Genomic DNA, 17,435 nt, shown 5'->3' with positions numbered 1-17,435 from the left:
CTTTTTCAGGGGATCTTTTTAACCCATGGATCCAACCCAGGTCTCCTGTATTGCAGAAAGATTCTTAACCATCTGAGCGACCAGGGAAGGCCTCGGTATTAAATTCTGATTTTATAGCTTCTCCTGTGTCTGCTTTTTCTCAAAACCATCAGCTCATTATAATTCTTATGCTTAAGAAGGATATTTGGGAGTGACATATTCTGGTACACTTTGTTAGAAATGGCAGTATAGTATACCCAACCCAAGTACAGTGAAGAAGTAAATTTTTACTAAATGGAAAAAAATATATTTTTCAAAAACACTGATTACTAGGGAGTTTGTTAAAACTATTAAAGAGAATTCATAAACTTAACAAGCAGGCGTTAAAAATACATTTTCTCTTTAAATAAGGGAAATTGACGAAAATGTAAACAATGCAAGGAATTTCCAAAATGCCATTTATGGCATTGCATACATTTTCTTTGAAAGAGTATGTGCTTTTATCTGTTCACCAAAATACCAAATAGCTACTAGCAGTGATCTGTGAATTATTATTTTATTACCTGCCTTTTCTGTATATTTTACACAACATTCGTGTTTTGTGCTCGCATTCAAAAGCAATTGCTAAAGTTTTAAAACAAGGTAACAGAGTCACCACAGAACAAAGGAACAGAGAAGGCCTCTTTTTTTTTTTTTTTTTTGGTCCAATTCCCCTCCCCCACTTAAGGCGTGATTTCCCGCCTCCTTCTTTCTTCAGGTTCTCAGTTCGGTCCGCCAACAGACGTATAAAGTTGCATCGCGAGGCTTGCAAGTCGGGCTTTTTCGAGTTTCTGGGATTTCGCCATGTCTGGTCGCGGCAAAGGCGGAAAGGGTCTGGGCAAAGGAGGCGCCAAGCGCCACCGCAAAGTCCTTCGTGATAACATCCAGGGCATTACCAAGCCTGCTATTCGGCGCCTGGCTCGTCGTGGTGGTGTGAAGCGCATCTCCGGGCTCATCTACGAGGAGACCCGCGGGGTGCTGAAGGTGTTCCTGGAGAACGTGATCCGCGACGCGGTCACCTATACCGAGCACGCCAAGCGCAAGACTGTCACCGCCATGGACGTGGTCTACGCGCTCAAGCGACAGGGCCGCACCCTCTACGGCTTCGGCGGCTGAGTGTCCGCGTTCTCCGGTATTCAACAAAAGGTCCTTTTAAGGGCCCCCACTTTTTCACTTGAGGAGCCGTGATGCTTCTTTGCTTTTGGGTTTTATTCTTCCTGTTCTGTACATTCCTTTAAACTGCTTAGGAGTACTATTTCCACCCTTTGAGTGTTCAGTTACATTTTACACTTCCAGGAAATGTTTTGAACATAGTTTTGTATTTTACTTTGTAACCTACTCAGTGGAATGTTTGGTCTAATAGCCTGCTGCTAAGTCGCTTCAGTGGTGTCCGACTGTGCGACCCACAGACAGCAGCCCACCAGGCTCCCCCGTCCCAGAGATTCTCCAGGCAAGAACACTAGAGTGGGTTGCCATTTCCTTCTCCAATGCATGAAAGTGAAAAGCGAAAGTGAAGTCGCTCAGTCGTGTCCGATCCTCAGCGACCCCATGGACTGCAGCCTTCCAGGCTTCTCTGTCCATGGGATTTTCCAGGCAAGAGTACTGGAGTGGGGTGCCATTACCTTCTCCGGGTCTAATAGCCTAGACATAAAGGAAAGCAAATATGTCACCCAAATACATGTGGCTTAAGATTCAACCAGATTGGTATTTCTCTTGGAACACAAGCTAATATCTACCAAAGGAGAGAGAAAGGCACTTTCGTAGCGAGTTTAGACATGAAGTCTTACGGTTCGATCACAGTGATAGCTCCATGAGTCCTCATGAAATAAACCTATGACTGTTCAATAGGCGTTAACACTAGTGTGGAAGGATGATAAAGTACAGGCTCACTGTAATATCCGGCAGAACAGTTGGTGAGGGTGGGATGCAATTAAAAAGGATTTCAACAAAAACAAAGTCATATTACAGAAATATTCTCTACAATGAAAAAATACATGGCAGCTTTATAAACCAGAACAATGAATTTAAAATTTAAAAGATCCTTGGTACAAAATTGGAAAGGAATAAGGAATAAGATTGGGATTGGAATTGGAATAAATTGAAAAGGAATAAGATTAGGAAATCCAGACCTAAACTCTGAAGGAGGTCTTAGCATTTTCCTAGAATCTTAGAAGCTATAGAAAGAAACCCAAGGTCAAGGGGGAAACCTTGACTAATGTAGACACATTCCAAAGAGCGATTGCCACAGTTCAGTTCAGTCGCTCAGTCGTGTCTGACTACTTGCGACCCTATGGACTGCAGTACACCAGGCCTCCCTGTCCATCACCAACTCCCAGAGCCTACTCAAACTCACGTCCATTGTTTGGTGATCCCATCCAACCAACTCATCCTCTGTCGTCTTCTTCTGCCCTCAATCTTTCCCAGCATCAGGGTCTTTTCCAATGAGTCAGTTCTTCGCATCAGGTGGCCAAAGTATTGGAGTTTCAGCTTCAGCATCAGTCCTTTCAATGAATATTCAGGACTGATTTCCTTTAGGATGGACTGGTTGGATCTCCTTGCAGTCCAAGGGACTCTCAAGTCTTCTCCAACAACACAGTTCAAAAGCATCAATTCTTCGGTGCTCAGCTTTCTTTATAGTCCAACTCTTACATCCATACATGACTACTGGAAAAAGCATAGCCTTGACTAGATGGATCTTTGTTGGTAAAGTAATATCTCTGTGTTTTAATATGCTGTGTAGGTTGGCCATAGCTTTTCTTCCAAGGAGTAAGCATCTTTTAATTTCATGGCTGTAGTCATCATCAGCAGTGATTTTGGAGCGCTCAGAAATAAAGTCTGTCAATGTTTCCATTGTTTCCCCATCTATTTGCCATGAAGTGATGGGACCAGATGCCATGATCTTAGTTTTCTGAATGTTGAGTCTTAAGCCAACTTTTTCACTCTTCTCTTCCACTTTCATCAGGAGGCTCTTTAGTTCTTTGCTTTCTGCCATAGGATGGTGTCATCTGCATATCTGAGGTTATTGATATTTCTCCCAGCAGTCTTGATTCCAGCTTGTGCTTCATCCAGTCCAGCATTTCTCATGATGTACACTGCATATAAGTTAAATAAGCAGGGTGACCATATACAGCATTGATGTACTTCTTTCCCGATTTGGAACTAGTCTGTTGTTATATATCCAGTTCTGACTATTGCTTCTTGTCCTGTATACAGATTTCTCAGAGGGCAGGTCAGGTAGTCTGGTATTCCCATTTCTTTAAGAATTTTCCACAGTTTGCTATGATCCACACAGTCAAAGGCTTTGGAATGATCAATAAAGCAGAAGTAGATATTTTTCTGGAACTCTCGCTTTTTAGATGCTCCAGTGGATATTGGCAATTTGATCTCTGGTTCCTCTGCCTTTTCTAAACCAGCTTGAATATCTGGAAGTTCATGGTTCATATACTGTTGAAGCCTGGCTCAGAGAATTTTTAGCATTACATTGCTAGCCTGAGAGATGAGTGCAATTGTGCAGTAGTTTGAGCATTCTTTGGCATTGACTTTCTTTGGGATTGGAATGAAAACTGACTTTTCCAGTCCTGTGACCACTGATGAGTTTTCCACATTTGCTGACATATTGAGTGCAGCACTTTCTTAGCATCCTCTTTTAGGATTTGAAATAGCTCAACTGGAATTCCATCACCTCCACTAATGTTGTTCATAGTGATGCTTCCTCAGGTTCACTTGACTTTGCATTCCAAGATGTCTGGCTCTAGGTGAGTGATCACACCATCATGTTTATCTGGGTCGTGAAGATCTTTTCTGTATAGTTCTTTGTATTCTTGCCATCTCTTCTTAATATCTTCTGCTTCTGTTAGGTCCATACCATTTATGTCCTTTATTGTGCTCATCTTTGCATGAAATGTTCTCTTGATATCTCTAATTTTCTTGAAGAGATCTCTAGTCTTTCCATTCTATTGTTTTCCTCTATTTCTTTGCATTGATCACTAAGGAAGGGTAGCAATTGCCTACATGTAAAAAAAAATGACAAAATGACTAGGTTTACGTATTTTTGTATCTGAAGCTAAAAATTCCCTTGTCTTATCAATATTTAATTTTTGTAAAATCAAATGCTAAATATTCATCTAGCCAGTCTCCCAACTCAGGAATATTTTTTCAACAACCCTAGCCCCATCTCTGAAACACTGTCAAAGACTTTAACAGGATCTCTGTTTCCCAGAAAGAGAGGGGCCTAACTTCCATTATTACAAGATTACAAATTGCCATGTCTACTAATTTTTGAGTGAATTGTATCCATCTAGCTGTATAAAAGAGAGCCATTTCTCTCCTTGCTTTGCAATCCCTTTAGCAAAAGTGCCTGTGATGTGCTTCATATTCTGGTTTAATGCTTATCCAGTAATAAAGCTTTTCTGTTTTTACTCCCTTTGTGCAGAGGTTTTTCTGAATTGGGAGCTATTACTTTTAGCTATATTCCCACATTTTCTGAGGATCTATTACTATTCTGTGGCTTTCCACTGACATCTTGAATAATTCTGACAGAAGCCTCTCGGTTCTTAAAAACAAACAAAAAACCCCACAGAAAAAAAAATCCTTCAATATTCAGTACATAATTTAATGCTGTCTTATATGTAGTGTTTGAGTATTTGTCTTTAGAAATCTATTGTTATATTTATAGCCTGATTTCTTTTTGCTATTACCTTCTCTAAACCTAGACCACCAAATTTTGAATAATGAAGCCATTAAGGTATTACCTATTTAATACTTAAGGTTTGTTCTCTCGTTTACGTTTGTAATTAGGCTTATATAATTGTGACAATTGTTCTGTTGTATATATTGTGCAATATTTGAAAAAAGAGGACAAATCAAAAACAGAAACTATACATCCCTAAATTAACCAGGTCAAATGTTATCATGTAAATGTTTAACAGTTATACTTTTTAAGTTGGGTGGACCATACTTGCATGCATATAAAGGACATATTGCCAACAGATTTGGTTCCTAAGCATAAATACCTTCTCACTGGGAAGCAACAGTAGCAAATACTTACAGTATATATCAAAGGGGAAATGTCAATATCCTCATTATTTATAATACCATAACTGTGTTGGGGATTCTATCCCACTCCATACTGATAATATTCATTACTATTATACATTGACCTGACTGATGATTGCTGTTTTTCTTTACAGTTGTCTCTCAGGCCCCTGCTACAAAATATTGGGCTTCCCTTGTGACTCAGCTGAGAAAGAATCTGCCTGCTATGTGGGAGACCTGGGTTCAATCACTGGGTTGGGAAGATCCCCTGGGGAAGGGAAAGGCTACCCACTTCATTATCCTGGCCTGGAGAATTCCATGGACTATAGTCTGTGGGGTCACAAAGAGTTGGACACAACCGAGTGACTTTCACAAAATATAGATCTGAAATTGAGGTTTTCAGAAGAAGCATCAAAAGAACTTTAACAAATAACTGTACCTGATACTGTCAAGCTCTACTACAGGATTTCTTTAAGATTTTCCAAGCCATATCAGAAGCAGGGGGCTTAATCCAAAACCAACAAAGCAAGAATTAATCACACTGGGCTGAATGAACCAATTTGATTATGGCTAAAAGTCCTTTACTAAAACTTTCTTAAAAAAAAAAAAAAAAAAAAAACACCAAACATTTTTATACTTTTGCTACCTTTTTCTAACTGATTCCTCAAATTTTAGAAAAATATTTAAGTAACTGAACTTTTGATAAACTGTCAGGAATACTAACAATGCTTTTGAAAATATAAAATACACATTGCTAGGCCGTGTTTACAAAACAATACAGAAGAGTGATTGGATTTTGTTAAAACTCCTTTTTCATAGGAATGTGATTATTAACACAGGCTTAAAACTAAGCGTGAAAGTGTTTATCGCTCAGTCGTGTCTGACTCTTTGCGACCCCATAGACAGTACCCTGCCAGGCTCCTCGGTCCATGGGATTTTCCAGGCAAGAATACTGGAGTGAGTAGCCATTCCCTTCTCCAGGGGATCTTCCTGACCCAGGAATTCAACCCAAATCTCTGTGTCTCCTCCATAAACAAGAAGGCCTTCATCCCTTTTCACAAACTGTGTCATATGAACAGACCAACTTGTTGGTTCAGTGATTAAGAATCCACCTGTGCTCTAGAAATCCAAGAGCCACAACTACTGAGCCCATGTGCAGCAACTACTGAAGACCACGAGCCCTAGAACCCATGCTCCACAACAAGAGGAGGCCCAGCTCTCTGCAAGTGGAGAAAGTAGCCTGCATCCAGTAACAAAGACTCAGCACAGCCAGTAATAAATAAAAATAAATATTTTTTTAAAAGATACAAATTTAAATGTTCTATTATATACCTATCTAAGAGTCTGGTCATGTTTGATCAAATTCTTGATCTTGGCTTCCCAAACATTTTGAAATATGTACTTCTTATACTATTTGCAGAGTTGTAATTCTGCTGCAGAGAAGCAAGTGAAACTCAAAAGATGCATTAAGTATTTTACATGATTCAGCTGTCGTACATCTCCTTGAACCCTTATTTTCTTGAACCCCATGTCTTTCTCCTTGTCTCAAGCGGTATGTTTAAATTTATTTTTTAAAAATCAGGCATCTCTAGCATTTTAATTTGATTTGAGTCTTTTTATGCCCTGGGAGAACTTGCCTCACAGTTTTGTTGGAGGCTCCCAGGGCATCAAGTTAATTTCCCATAGGTTGGTGGGGGATCAAATATGGAAACAGGGAAAACACTAAGGATATTAAAGCAAGTAACCTAGGAGAGAGAAGATAGTCCTCCCACCAAGGTGGGAGCATGGTGGTACTGAGAATTGATGTTTCCATATATATTTTGAAGGCAAAACCAGGAAGATTTCTAGAAGAATTGAATGGAGAAGAATGAAGTCATTATCAATTAAATTAGGGAGTGATTTAATGAAAGATTAGGAGGAGGGAATACCAAAGATTCTAGTTTGGGCATGTTAATTTTAGGATGTCAAACATCCATGTGAAGAAAGCAATTAGGGGATAGGGGGAATTTCCTGGCAGTCCGGTAGTTACAATTCAGCACTTTCACTGCTGATGCCCTGGTCAGGGAACAAAGATAGCACAAGTCACTTGGCCAAAAAAAAAAAAGAGAGAGAGAGAGAAAAGAAAGAAAGTAATTGAGGTTATGTCTGTCTGGAGTTTAGGAGAGAAGCCTGAGTTGGCAATATAAAGTTAGAAGTCATTGATATACAGATGGTATTTAAAGTCTGAGCTTGGTCAGATCTTCAAGGGGGTCAGTATAGAGCAAGAAGCAGTAAAAACTTAGGCCTGTATCCCCCAACATTAAGGGTCTGTGGAGAAGAGATGAACTAACAAAAGATACAGAGCCTCTGATAAAATAGAACCAAATGAAAAAAGCATATCAAAGAGAAATTATAGGATCAATTATGTCAGTGTTTCCAATAGATTAAGTAAAATGAAGACTAACTATTGGCCATTGGATGTATCAATAGGAAAATGATTTTGATGATTTTATACTAGTTTACTTTCTGTCTTTTCCCTAATAGAAAAAAAGTGGGGACTTTTCCCCCTGGTGATATCACCAGTGCCAAGTACAATGTCTGAAATCTAGCAGTTATTCAATAATTAATAAATAAATGAATTAGTTAACTAACATTCCTGCTGCTATCGACGGAGAGCTCTTCTTACTGACTGTCCTACAGTGTACTCACTAGGGTAGAGTCCTGAGCAAGCAATGGAACTGTGTTAAGCAATACATGCTAATTCTCAAGGCATTTAGTCACAATATATTTTTCCTATTTAAAGTTTTAAAGACTATGGTTTCTTTTTAAGGGTAGTTTTCCTAGTATAGCTAGAAAGGAAAGCCAGGCTGTTTACCTAGGTTTCTGATGCCTCAATTCTATAACCACTGAACCTAGCAGATGTTTATAGCAAGATCTTTCTATGCAACAAACTTTAATTCATTGACCACAAATAAAATAAACCCTTGCATTTGAACTCAATCCTCTCTTGGGAGAAAGGTAAGAACTTGAATTCCTGGACAAGACCTCTCATTGCAACAAAGAAAGATTGGTGCTCTGTCTCTTAATTTGGGTCTGAACCTTGGGGCTGAGAGTTCCACAGCCTTTGATTATATTCTCTTAAAGTTGAAATTGATGAAAAAATGATATTAAAAACCAAAATTTGCCCTTAGATTTGAAAAGGCCTGTGGAACCAGGAGAAATGAGAGGCGCTAATGAGTTGTATTTGAGAAGACAAAATCCCACAGATTCTGATAACTGGTCTAGGGAAACATCAGTTATTAATATTTAAACAAACAACTTTCTCATAGTAATTCTTATGTGCCTCCACATAAGAGAGAGAGCTCATGCCCACATGATGCCTGGGTTCCTTTTTGGCAGTTAAATTCTATGCCATTCAAAAAAATGAAATGAGGTTGATAGAAAGGGAGAACATGGAGGAAGAGAAAGACAAAAATTACAGCAAACCTATCAGTTATGCTGTGATCATCCTCAGAAAGCTCAGGAAGGCTCCTCCTCCTCCCCTTTATTTACCACCCAGATTGTGAATACAAATGAACAGAAGGATACTGGAGAAATAATCAAAGTGATCCTTATCACTCAATTGTATAAATGGAGAAGCCAAGACCCAGAAAAATATATAACTTAACTCATTATCACAAGGGAATGGTGGTATAGGTTTAATCCCAAGTCATCTGCTCCTAATGATTATGCTTATTTTTCACCATCTTGCACCCCTTTAGTTGGTATCAATAGTAAAATCACAGTAAGTCGGAAAGAGAAAAACAAATATCGAGTATTAACTCATATATATGGAATCTAGAAAGATGGTACTGATGGACCTATTTGCAGGACAGCAAAAGAGATGCAGACCTAGAGAACAGATTTGTGGACACAGTGAGGGAAAGAAAGGGTGGGATGAATTGATTAGCGTTGAAACATACATTACCATATATAAAATAGAAAACCAGTGGAAATTTGCTGTATGATGCAGGGAGCTCAACTGTGACAACCTAGGAAGGGGCGGGGCGGGGGCGGAGGCGGAGGGGTGGTGGTGGTGGGCTGAGTTCAAGAGAGAGGGCAACATATGTACACCTATGGCTGATTCATGTTGATGTATGGCAGAAACCAATGCCATATTGTAAAGCAATTATTCTCCAATTAAAACCAAATAAAAAAGAGTAAAGTCATAAAAGAAGACATTTGCATCTCTCAAAATATTTATTTTTATGTTTTACATCCTGAATAGATTGTTTTTTATGTCCAAAATATATGTGGGTCTGCTTAGTGATGCCAAATCAGACTTTTCACAAGATGAAAATAAGTACATTTTTCATGAACATGTTTACATTAGTGACCCAAAAAATTAAGAAAAAATGTCTAAATAAAACATTTGCACTGCATGTGGGCCAGAAATTTTATGCTTTTGCTTTATCTGCATCCATTACTATAACTGTCCCTTCTCAATTCTTACCACCAGTGGTATTCATTTCACCAAATACATAAACACCTAATGAGGACCAATTATGAACCTCGCCTTTAAAAAACCACCAAAAGTAATTTAAAAATATTCTTTTTAAACTCTTAACTCACTTGATTTTATGAGTATACTAATTTCAAGTCTTCTCCCAGACTTCCCTTGTAGTCCAGTGGATAAGAATCCGCCTGTCAATGCAGGGAGCATGGGTTTGACCCCTGGTCCTGAAAGATTCCGCATGGCACGGGGCAACCAAGCCCATGTGCCCCAACTACTAAGCCTGTGCTCTAGAGCCCGCGAGCCACAACTATTGAGCCAAGACGCTGCAACTACGGACAAGAGCCGGTGCCAGACTCGATTGTACCTTATTAGTGTACGGTATATTAATGGAAATCTTCAAAGTACCCTACTCTTAATAGGACGGCTTAACTACAAGAATTTCGTTTTTTAAAAAAAGCTACTTGCCATCAAAACCTTTTATCTTGACTAGCTACATCCGTTAACTAGTCATGCAACTTTAGGCCCTAACCAACCTAGCATAAATATGTTAAGATAAAAGCTTGACGGGGCACAGGACCCCGCTGTACAAGTGTGGGACTAGACGCGCACGCGCCCTGGAGCAGAAACAAGACGGCCTTTTAGACCAAAGTATTAAGTGTATCTTCTGTACTTAATGAAACGAGAATTACAGCTCCTTACCAGGGAAATTGGGAAGCCCTGAAAAGGGCCTTTTGTTAGGTGAATGGAAACAAAATGAACACTCAACCGCCGAAGCCGTAAAGGGTGCGGCCCTGTCGCTTGAGCGCGTAGACCACGTCCATGGCGGTGACAGTCTTGCGCTTGGCGTGCTCGGTGTAGGTGACCGCGTCGCGGATCACGTTCTCCAGGAACACCTTCAGCACCCCGCGGGTCTCCTCGTAGATGAGCCCGGAGATGCGCTTCACACCACCACGACGAGCCAGGCGCCGAATAGCAGGCTTGGTAATGCCCTGGATGTTATCACGAAGGACTTTACGGTGGCGCTTGGCGCCTCCTTTGCCCAGACCCTTTCCGCCTTTGCCGCGACCAGACATAACGAACACCTGAAGACCCGATAAAGCCTAACTTCCAAGCCTCGCGATGCACCTTTATACGTCTGTTGGCGGACCGAACTGAGAACCTGAAGAAAGGAGGAGGCGGGAAATCACGCCGTAAGTGGGGGAGGGGACTTGGGCCAAAAGGGAAAAAAAAAAGAGGCCTTCTCTGTTCCTTTGGACTGTGGTAACTCTTTTGTTACCTTAAGATTTAGAATTGCTTTTGAATGCTAGAGAAAACACGAATGTTGTGGAAAATACAGAAAAGGGGAAGTAATAAAGTAATAATTTGTTATCGCACCACACATAGATCTCCCCTAGTAGCCAATTTGGTATTTTGGTGAACAGGTAAAAGCGCAGACTCCAGGAAAATGTATGCTATTCTGTATAGGGCCTTCTAAAACCTCTTTATACTGGTATATTTAAATCAACTCCCCTTGAGTTTTTAATAACAAGTTATTAATGTCTGCTTATTACTGCTTATGAATTTTCCATAGCACAGTTTAAAACAGTTCTCTACCAATTCCTTAATCAGCAAGATTTTTTAATATAATTTTTTTGCTGCTCTTGAAATGCCACCTTTAACATACTTAGAACTATTACTAAAATTCTGTTCTATGTATTACAGTTTCCAAATAATCTATTTGTTACATTCAGAATTAATTTGGGGATAGATTATATTTTGTCTTTGATTAATTGTCCACCCAGCAAGATTTATGGATTTATTTCCTACTAAGAGTATCATCTTTAATGTAATTTCTGTAATATACTGAGAAAATTTGTCCTTCCTAGTGTGTTTCCATTAGAATGTTTTCAACATTGCAAAATGTTACAAGAAAAAAGAAAAGAAAAAGGCCTTTGGGCTTTTCAGAGGCACCAGGCTTTCCTGCCAACATAGAGAAGGTGCATTGTTTCAAAGAGAACTGAAGAGGTGAAGGAAATTTAAAGTTTTCCAATTCTGCACTCTTAAACTGGCACAAGAGAAAGGACTCAGGATTATTTTTCAAACTGCTCTTTAGCCATCTACTACCTTTAACAATGCTTATCATTTTACAGTATTTTTATGGAGGTGGTGGAGCAGAATGGGGTAAATTGCAAAGAGAGGGATCTAGAAGAGAACCTAGAAAACTATTAAAAACTATGCTGTCGCATGACAAGTCATCAATTCCTGTTAGTACTCTATCTTAAAATTACTGTACATCCCAACTATAAAAGGTTGAGATTTTAATAACACATGAGGTTCTGGGCCAGCTGCAGCTTGGAGAGCAAGTACTCAGACACACTGGTGGTGAAGTAGGCCTCCTTGTCATCTAATATCTAAAACTACTAGATCCGCCTCTTCAATTTCAAACGCAGTAAGTAGCTAAGTAGTGAAAAGTTGCAACCAAGAGAGCCGTGAGCTACACTGGGATTCATGACCTCTGGAGAAGAGGATTTCGATCAGGGGTCAGAGATGAGGCTTGATCACTTGAAGCTTACGTGAAATAAAACTTTATTAACGTATACAGGGACAAAAGAAGCTTCTGACATCAGAAAGGGGCATTAGAAAGGGACAGAGTGACCCCCTTGCTAGCTCTTAGCAAGCAGTTATATATCTGTTAAAGAATCACCTCAAAACTGAGAGTTGCTCATCAGGCCCCTCTTCCATAACAGGCATTTTGAGATAGCACTGGCATAAAGTGAGTCATCCCCTGCCATAAAACAATTGACATGAAATTTAAAGAAAGGCAGCTTTCCAGCAAATACATTGTTTCATTACCATAGCTTAAGAGAAAATTTCCTTGAGTAAGACAACAATGGTTTGTTGAGCAATGGTCTAAACAATGTAATTAAACAACGTGACCGCACCCCCAACCCTCCAACAAAATTGTACCTTCTGGAGGGGTAATTTTGAAAACGTGTGGGTGTTGTGGTTATCTCAAATGGCTTAGCGGCACAACTGGTTTTCAGGTCAGGGCCAGATGCTGGAAGTCCAGTGATGCTCAGGACATTCCTATACCAAGAATTATCCTTAGAACAGCATGACTTTTGTAAAACATTTTCATCTGGATTTTCAAGGATCTTTTCTAAGGGTGAAGTCCCTGCTTCCACCTTTGTACCCTCTCACTTAATCATCTTCTCATATACAACTGGCAGTGCTGTGCGGGACCTTGTTAGGATTATGACTTTTATTCTGAGATAGGATGTCACAACTTCTGGTTAGGTGTTCTGGGGCACTCCTCTTTGGAATGTATGAGACGTCTGACCATTCTGAAGCCACCGCACAGTTAGGGAGCCAGATCACATAAAAGTGCTTAGGCTGGGAATTCCCTGGTCATCCACTGGGACTCTGCACTTCCATCGATGTGCAACCAGATTGGATCCCTGGTCAGGGAAAAGGATCCTACAGGTCAGTGGCCAAAAAAAGAAAAGTGCTCTGAATGTTAGTCCTAGCCCACAGCCAGTGTCAATTGCCAGACAAACGAGTGAAGATGCTTTTAGATAATTCTAGCCCTCAGCAGTTGTCCTGTAAATGACAAGTCAATGATCTTCTGCCTAAAGCCCCAGACATTTTAGAGCTGATAGCCATTGCAGCTGTGCTCTGACCTAATTCCTGACCACAGACTCCATGAAGATTAATAAAATGCTTTGTGCCATCAAGTTTGGGCTGTTTAGCATGCAGGAACAGTAACCTGAACAGGTCTAGAAACAGGAATTTTCTTGACTTAATCTTAGTTTTGCCCAATGAGAGTGTTCCCAATATTTTGCCACCATAAGTAATGTGAACATCAGTGTCTTCCTATGGGCCAATTTGTTTGTCATATATTTTCAAAACTATTGTTTTTTCACAAAATTGGCAGGCTTGTGTGGGGTCTTGTGAGAGTGGGATGATTAAAGATAAGAAAACTCCCCTCTTTAGATAACCATCTAAGTGCTATGTCCTTTCATTATATTAAGCTGTAACAAGACATTGGTTGGCATGTCATTGACTCAGGGTACATTCTAGGCTCTGGGCTTGGTGCTGGGGTATGGCTGAGAACAAGACTCCTTTGGTAGAACCCACCTCTTCAGGAATGGTTTTATAACAATTTTATTGTTTGTTTTTCTGGATGTAGATCTTAACAGAGATGGAGTGATCTTCTCTTGCTTTGCAGGGCATTTTTTTCAGCAGGTATCTAGAAAACTTGCAGGTTGTTGAGGCTCCATGCAGAAATTAAGTTGAACAAAGAGAAAAAGATGAGAAGTCGAAACTTCTCATCCCATGGCTCCCTCTGCTCCAGCCACAACAGCCTTTGGCAGTTCCCAAAACACACTAAGCAGGGGCCTGGTTTGGGTACTTGTTCCTTTTGCCTGGAACAGATTCCCCCAGGTAGTGACTTGCCACTTTATGCCAACGACTCCTCTTTGAGACCTTGTCCAAGTGCCTTCCTTAAAATTACCCTTCCCAACGTCTTCTTTCCTTTCTTTATTTTTATCCACATCACCCATTAAGGAGCTGATATATTAAGAATTTTATTAATTTATTAATTATCTGGCTGTAAAAAGTGACCTAATGTGTTGTCAGATTCCCTTTCTCCTGTCCAATATGAAATTCTGTGCCAGTATTTGAAACTACTGTCTGTTCTCAGCTAATAAAAATGTGGGAGTGTCACTTGATTTGTAAGAGACAGGTCCATGAAGTCCAAAAATTAGACCTTATTGCAGTGTCTTTAAATATAGATCAATGCAGTTTGCAATTCTGATTCCCTGGTTGCAAAGGTAAGAATGTTGTATTTGACATCTCTTTTTAACTGGTTAAGAAAAGGACTACTAGTTCCCTAATGGATTAGTGGTACTTGCTCTGTCTCCATCATGCTCAGAAAAACAAAGAAACATCTATGACTGATAGATAATTTAACAAATAATGTGAGAGTCTGCTTCATTTAAATGACCATACAATGTTAAACTGGCATCTAGAATCATGACTATTTCAGAATCTTATTTGATAAACTCTTCATGGTTCATACCCAGAGGTTTTATACTGAAGTCCTATCATTGTTTTGCCAAGTGTACTCATGATACAGAATGAAGCCCTTGGTGTAACATTCAGACTGCTTGCTCAGCCCTTTGCACTGCTCCCTTTTGCCCACTCCTGTAGACCAACATTCCCAGTGCCTTGAATGTGACACCTATGTTCTTACTTCATCTGCCCAGAATGCTGTTTTGTACACCACTCCCCTCTGCTGGTAACTATTATTTATTTTTTGCTCCTTGGGTTTTCCACATACATCTCTACTGAAGCATTTATTATCTTATTATTTCATTTGTTTGTTTATGGACAATGTGCACATATGACTAAAAATTCAAAGTGCGTAAAAACATCACAATCGAAAAAGATTTTCTATCCATCCCTGCTCCTAGGCTATCCAGCATCCTTTCTGCAAAAATAACCAATACTAGCAATTTGTGTAGTAGTCTTCTGGAGATATTTTAGATTCATACAAGCCCATGTATACAAAAATCTACTGCACATTATCCTGTATGTTGCTTTTGGCCCTTGACAGTAAACCATGGAGATCGTCACCTACCAATACTTGAGGAAACCACATAGTGGTTACAAATACGGATTCTGAAGCTAGACTACTTCGGAATAGCAATAAGCGTACGTATCTGCCTCCTTAGCGCAGTAGGCAGCGCGTCAGTCTCATAATCTGAAGGTCCTGAGTTCGAACCTCAGAGGGGGCAGCTCCTTTTTAAGACTTCTCGGAAGACGCGAGGCTCACTCTCTGAGTTTGGAAGATCTCCTGGAGAAAGAAATGGCAACTCACTCCAGTATTCTTGCCTGGAAATTTTCATGTACAGGGAGCCTGGTGGACCACAGTTTACGGGGTCGCTAAGAGTGGGGCACGACTGTTACTAGCTGTACATTTACAGGTAAGTTTCTCATCATCTCTGGACCTGTATTTTATAATCTATAAAACAAGTATAAACTAATTTAACTCAAAATATTGTTATAAAGAATAAGTGATTTAATGTATACAAGGACATTTTGGGATTTCCTCTATGGCTCAGCAGGTAAAGAATCTGCCTGCAATGCAGGAGACACAGGAGACCGTGGGTTTGATCCCTGGGTGGGAAGATCCCCTGAAGAAGGAAATGGCAACCTGTTCCAGTATTCTTGCCTGAAAAGCCCCATGGACAGAGGAATTTGGTGGGCTACAGTTCAAAGGGTCGCAGAGTCGGTCACGCCAAAGCACACAAGGAAAGTTTTAGGACATTATCTCGCACACACTAAGCAGTAAATATTGCTACTAATATTATGCAAAAGAGCCTTCAGATTTGTTTTTACCTGCAGGTAGAATGATATACTGTAATGTTCTATTTTATTGTTCACCATTCAGATTATTTCTAGTCTTTGGTACTACAAACCGGGCTGCTTGGAAAACTCTGTAACATATCATTTTTCACATTTTCAAAAATGTTAAATTCCTAGAGATGAGGTTGCTGGGAGTATATGTGTGTTTTTAAATACGCTGGATACCGCCCACTTTTCCTGTATGAAAGTTCTCCCAGTTTTCAAGGCCACCAGCAGTGATTGAGAATTAAGTTCACGAAGAGCTTTACTCGGAATTTTCCATTCCTATCCCAGTGACTATCCTGTAGTGAATAGTAGATGCTGAATAACATTTATTAGTTAACTGGATGAAAGGATGGTTTAGGAAATACAGTTGGGTTTTGGTGGCAGCAAGAACACTTAAAATCCCTTTGGCATTAAATCCCATTTAAATGTTTAAAATTGTTAGCTGTTATTCATTGAAGATTATTAGAAGACAGAATAGAAATAGTTAACTTTTACTGATCACTTTGAGCAGTTTTACAGAGATTTCTTTTAGAATGTGGAAAGCGTGGTAAAAGAAAAAAGCATTATTGAAAGTTTGTTAATACCGTAAAGCAACAGGGTGTGTGTGTGTGGGGGGGGGGGGGGGGGCGGGGGGGTTAATAATAGAAAATTGGCTCGAGTGCCACTGATTTACCGGCTTTCCAGTAGAAAAAAAATGCTTTATTAATTAAAGTCTTCTTATTTATTATCTCATGTCATTCTGATACATATGCAAAAATACCGGAGAGAAAAGGACAAAAGAACATTGAGTGACCAAGAGCTACTAAACTCCCTCTAAATTTATCATCGCAATTTTTGAGTTATTTCCATTTTACAGAGGAAAGGTCTGGTTATCCATACCTTACATAGCCTGTGGCAAGACACAGTCAAGAAGTGGCCTAGTTGGTCTAAGAATATAGCACAGCACTCAAAACATGGCTAATGCCCAATAACTTTGAATACATGAAGTCATGCTGTAGGAGTGACTGATAAAAACAAAGTCCTGCTTCAGAGCTTTACTGTCACTTTGCTTTCAGAGGTGGCGATTATGACCTAAGACAGGCAGTGGATCCTACTGCTAAGAGCATGGACTTTAAACTTGGCTGCCTAAATCCCATTCACCTAAAATTTTGTGGGGACCTTTGGTCAATTACTTGTGTTTTGCCTTGAGATGATGGAGATGATGACACTTACCTACTCCGTAGAACTGGCCTCACAATCTAGCATACATTGTTAGCACACTGTAATATGCCACATTGCACATGGTGTGTTTGCGAACAGTGCCTTCCACAGAGGGGAATACTCAGAGTGGTTAAATTTCTCCATGGCCACAGAGCAAGTGGTGGAGCTGGGGCCAGAAGTTAGTCCTTCCGTTCCTAATCCAATTCAGGCCGCGAGCTTCACTACATCTTGTGTCTACATCTGCAGTTAGGCAAGTAGCAACTGGAGATCCACGTTCACTGGTCAATCTCCTTTTCGTGCCCAATACATCTCAATC

General features: G+C 39.9%; 2 protein-coding genes and 1 non-coding gene across 6 annotated transcripts; 2 read left to right on the top strand and 1 right to left on the bottom strand.

Annotated features, from left to right (window-relative positions):
* The first annotated feature begins 693 nt into the window (after positions 1–693).
* On the top strand, positions 694–6,321 carry LOC102409669 (histone H4). 4 transcript variants are annotated; one of them, XM_044938288.2, is made up of 2 exons: positions 694–1,150; positions 6,176–6,321. In XM_044938288.2, exon 1 carries the CDS (start codon positions 823–825, stop codon positions 1,132–1,134), a length of 312 nt encoding a protein of 103 aa, XP_044794223.1. In that variant the 5' UTR covers positions 694–822; the 3' UTR covers positions 1,135–1,150; positions 6,176–6,321. The 4 variants fall into 4 exon arrangements, with proteins under 4 accessions (XP_044794223.1, XP_044794221.1, XP_044794222.1 ...); XM_044938286.2 differs by having other exon boundaries at positions 6,034–6,321; XM_044938287.2 differs by lacking the exon at positions 6,176–6,321 and adding an exon at positions 5,208–6,026 and having other exon boundaries at positions 695–1,164.
* A 3,856-nt stretch (positions 6,322–10,177) lies between these two features.
* LOC102411647 (histone H4) lies at positions 10,178–10,723 on the bottom strand. The gene has a single exon (XM_006045644.4). The coding sequence runs from the start codon at positions 10,597–10,599 to the stop codon at positions 10,288–10,290; it is 312 nt and encodes a 103-aa protein (XP_006045706.1). The 5' UTR covers positions 10,600–10,723; the 3' UTR covers positions 10,178–10,287.
* Positions 10,724–15,230: 4,507 nt separating this feature from the next.
* TRNAM-CAU lies at positions 15,231–15,303 on the top strand. The gene has a single exon. It is a non-coding gene; the product is annotated as a tRNA-Met (tRNA).
* Positions 15,304–17,435: the final 2,132 nt, after the last annotated feature.

The sequence above is a fragment of the Bubalus bubalis genome, chromosome 2 (genome assembly GCF_019923935.1).
Source record: "Bubalus bubalis isolate 160015118507 breed Murrah chromosome 2, NDDB_SH_1, whole genome shotgun sequence".
In the NCBI taxonomy this organism is placed as follows: Eukaryota; Metazoa; Chordata; class Mammalia; order Artiodactyla; family Bovidae; genus Bubalus; species Bubalus bubalis.
The sequence above is the reverse complement of the archived record's forward strand: the minus strand, read 5'-3'. Positions and strand labels throughout refer to the sequence as shown.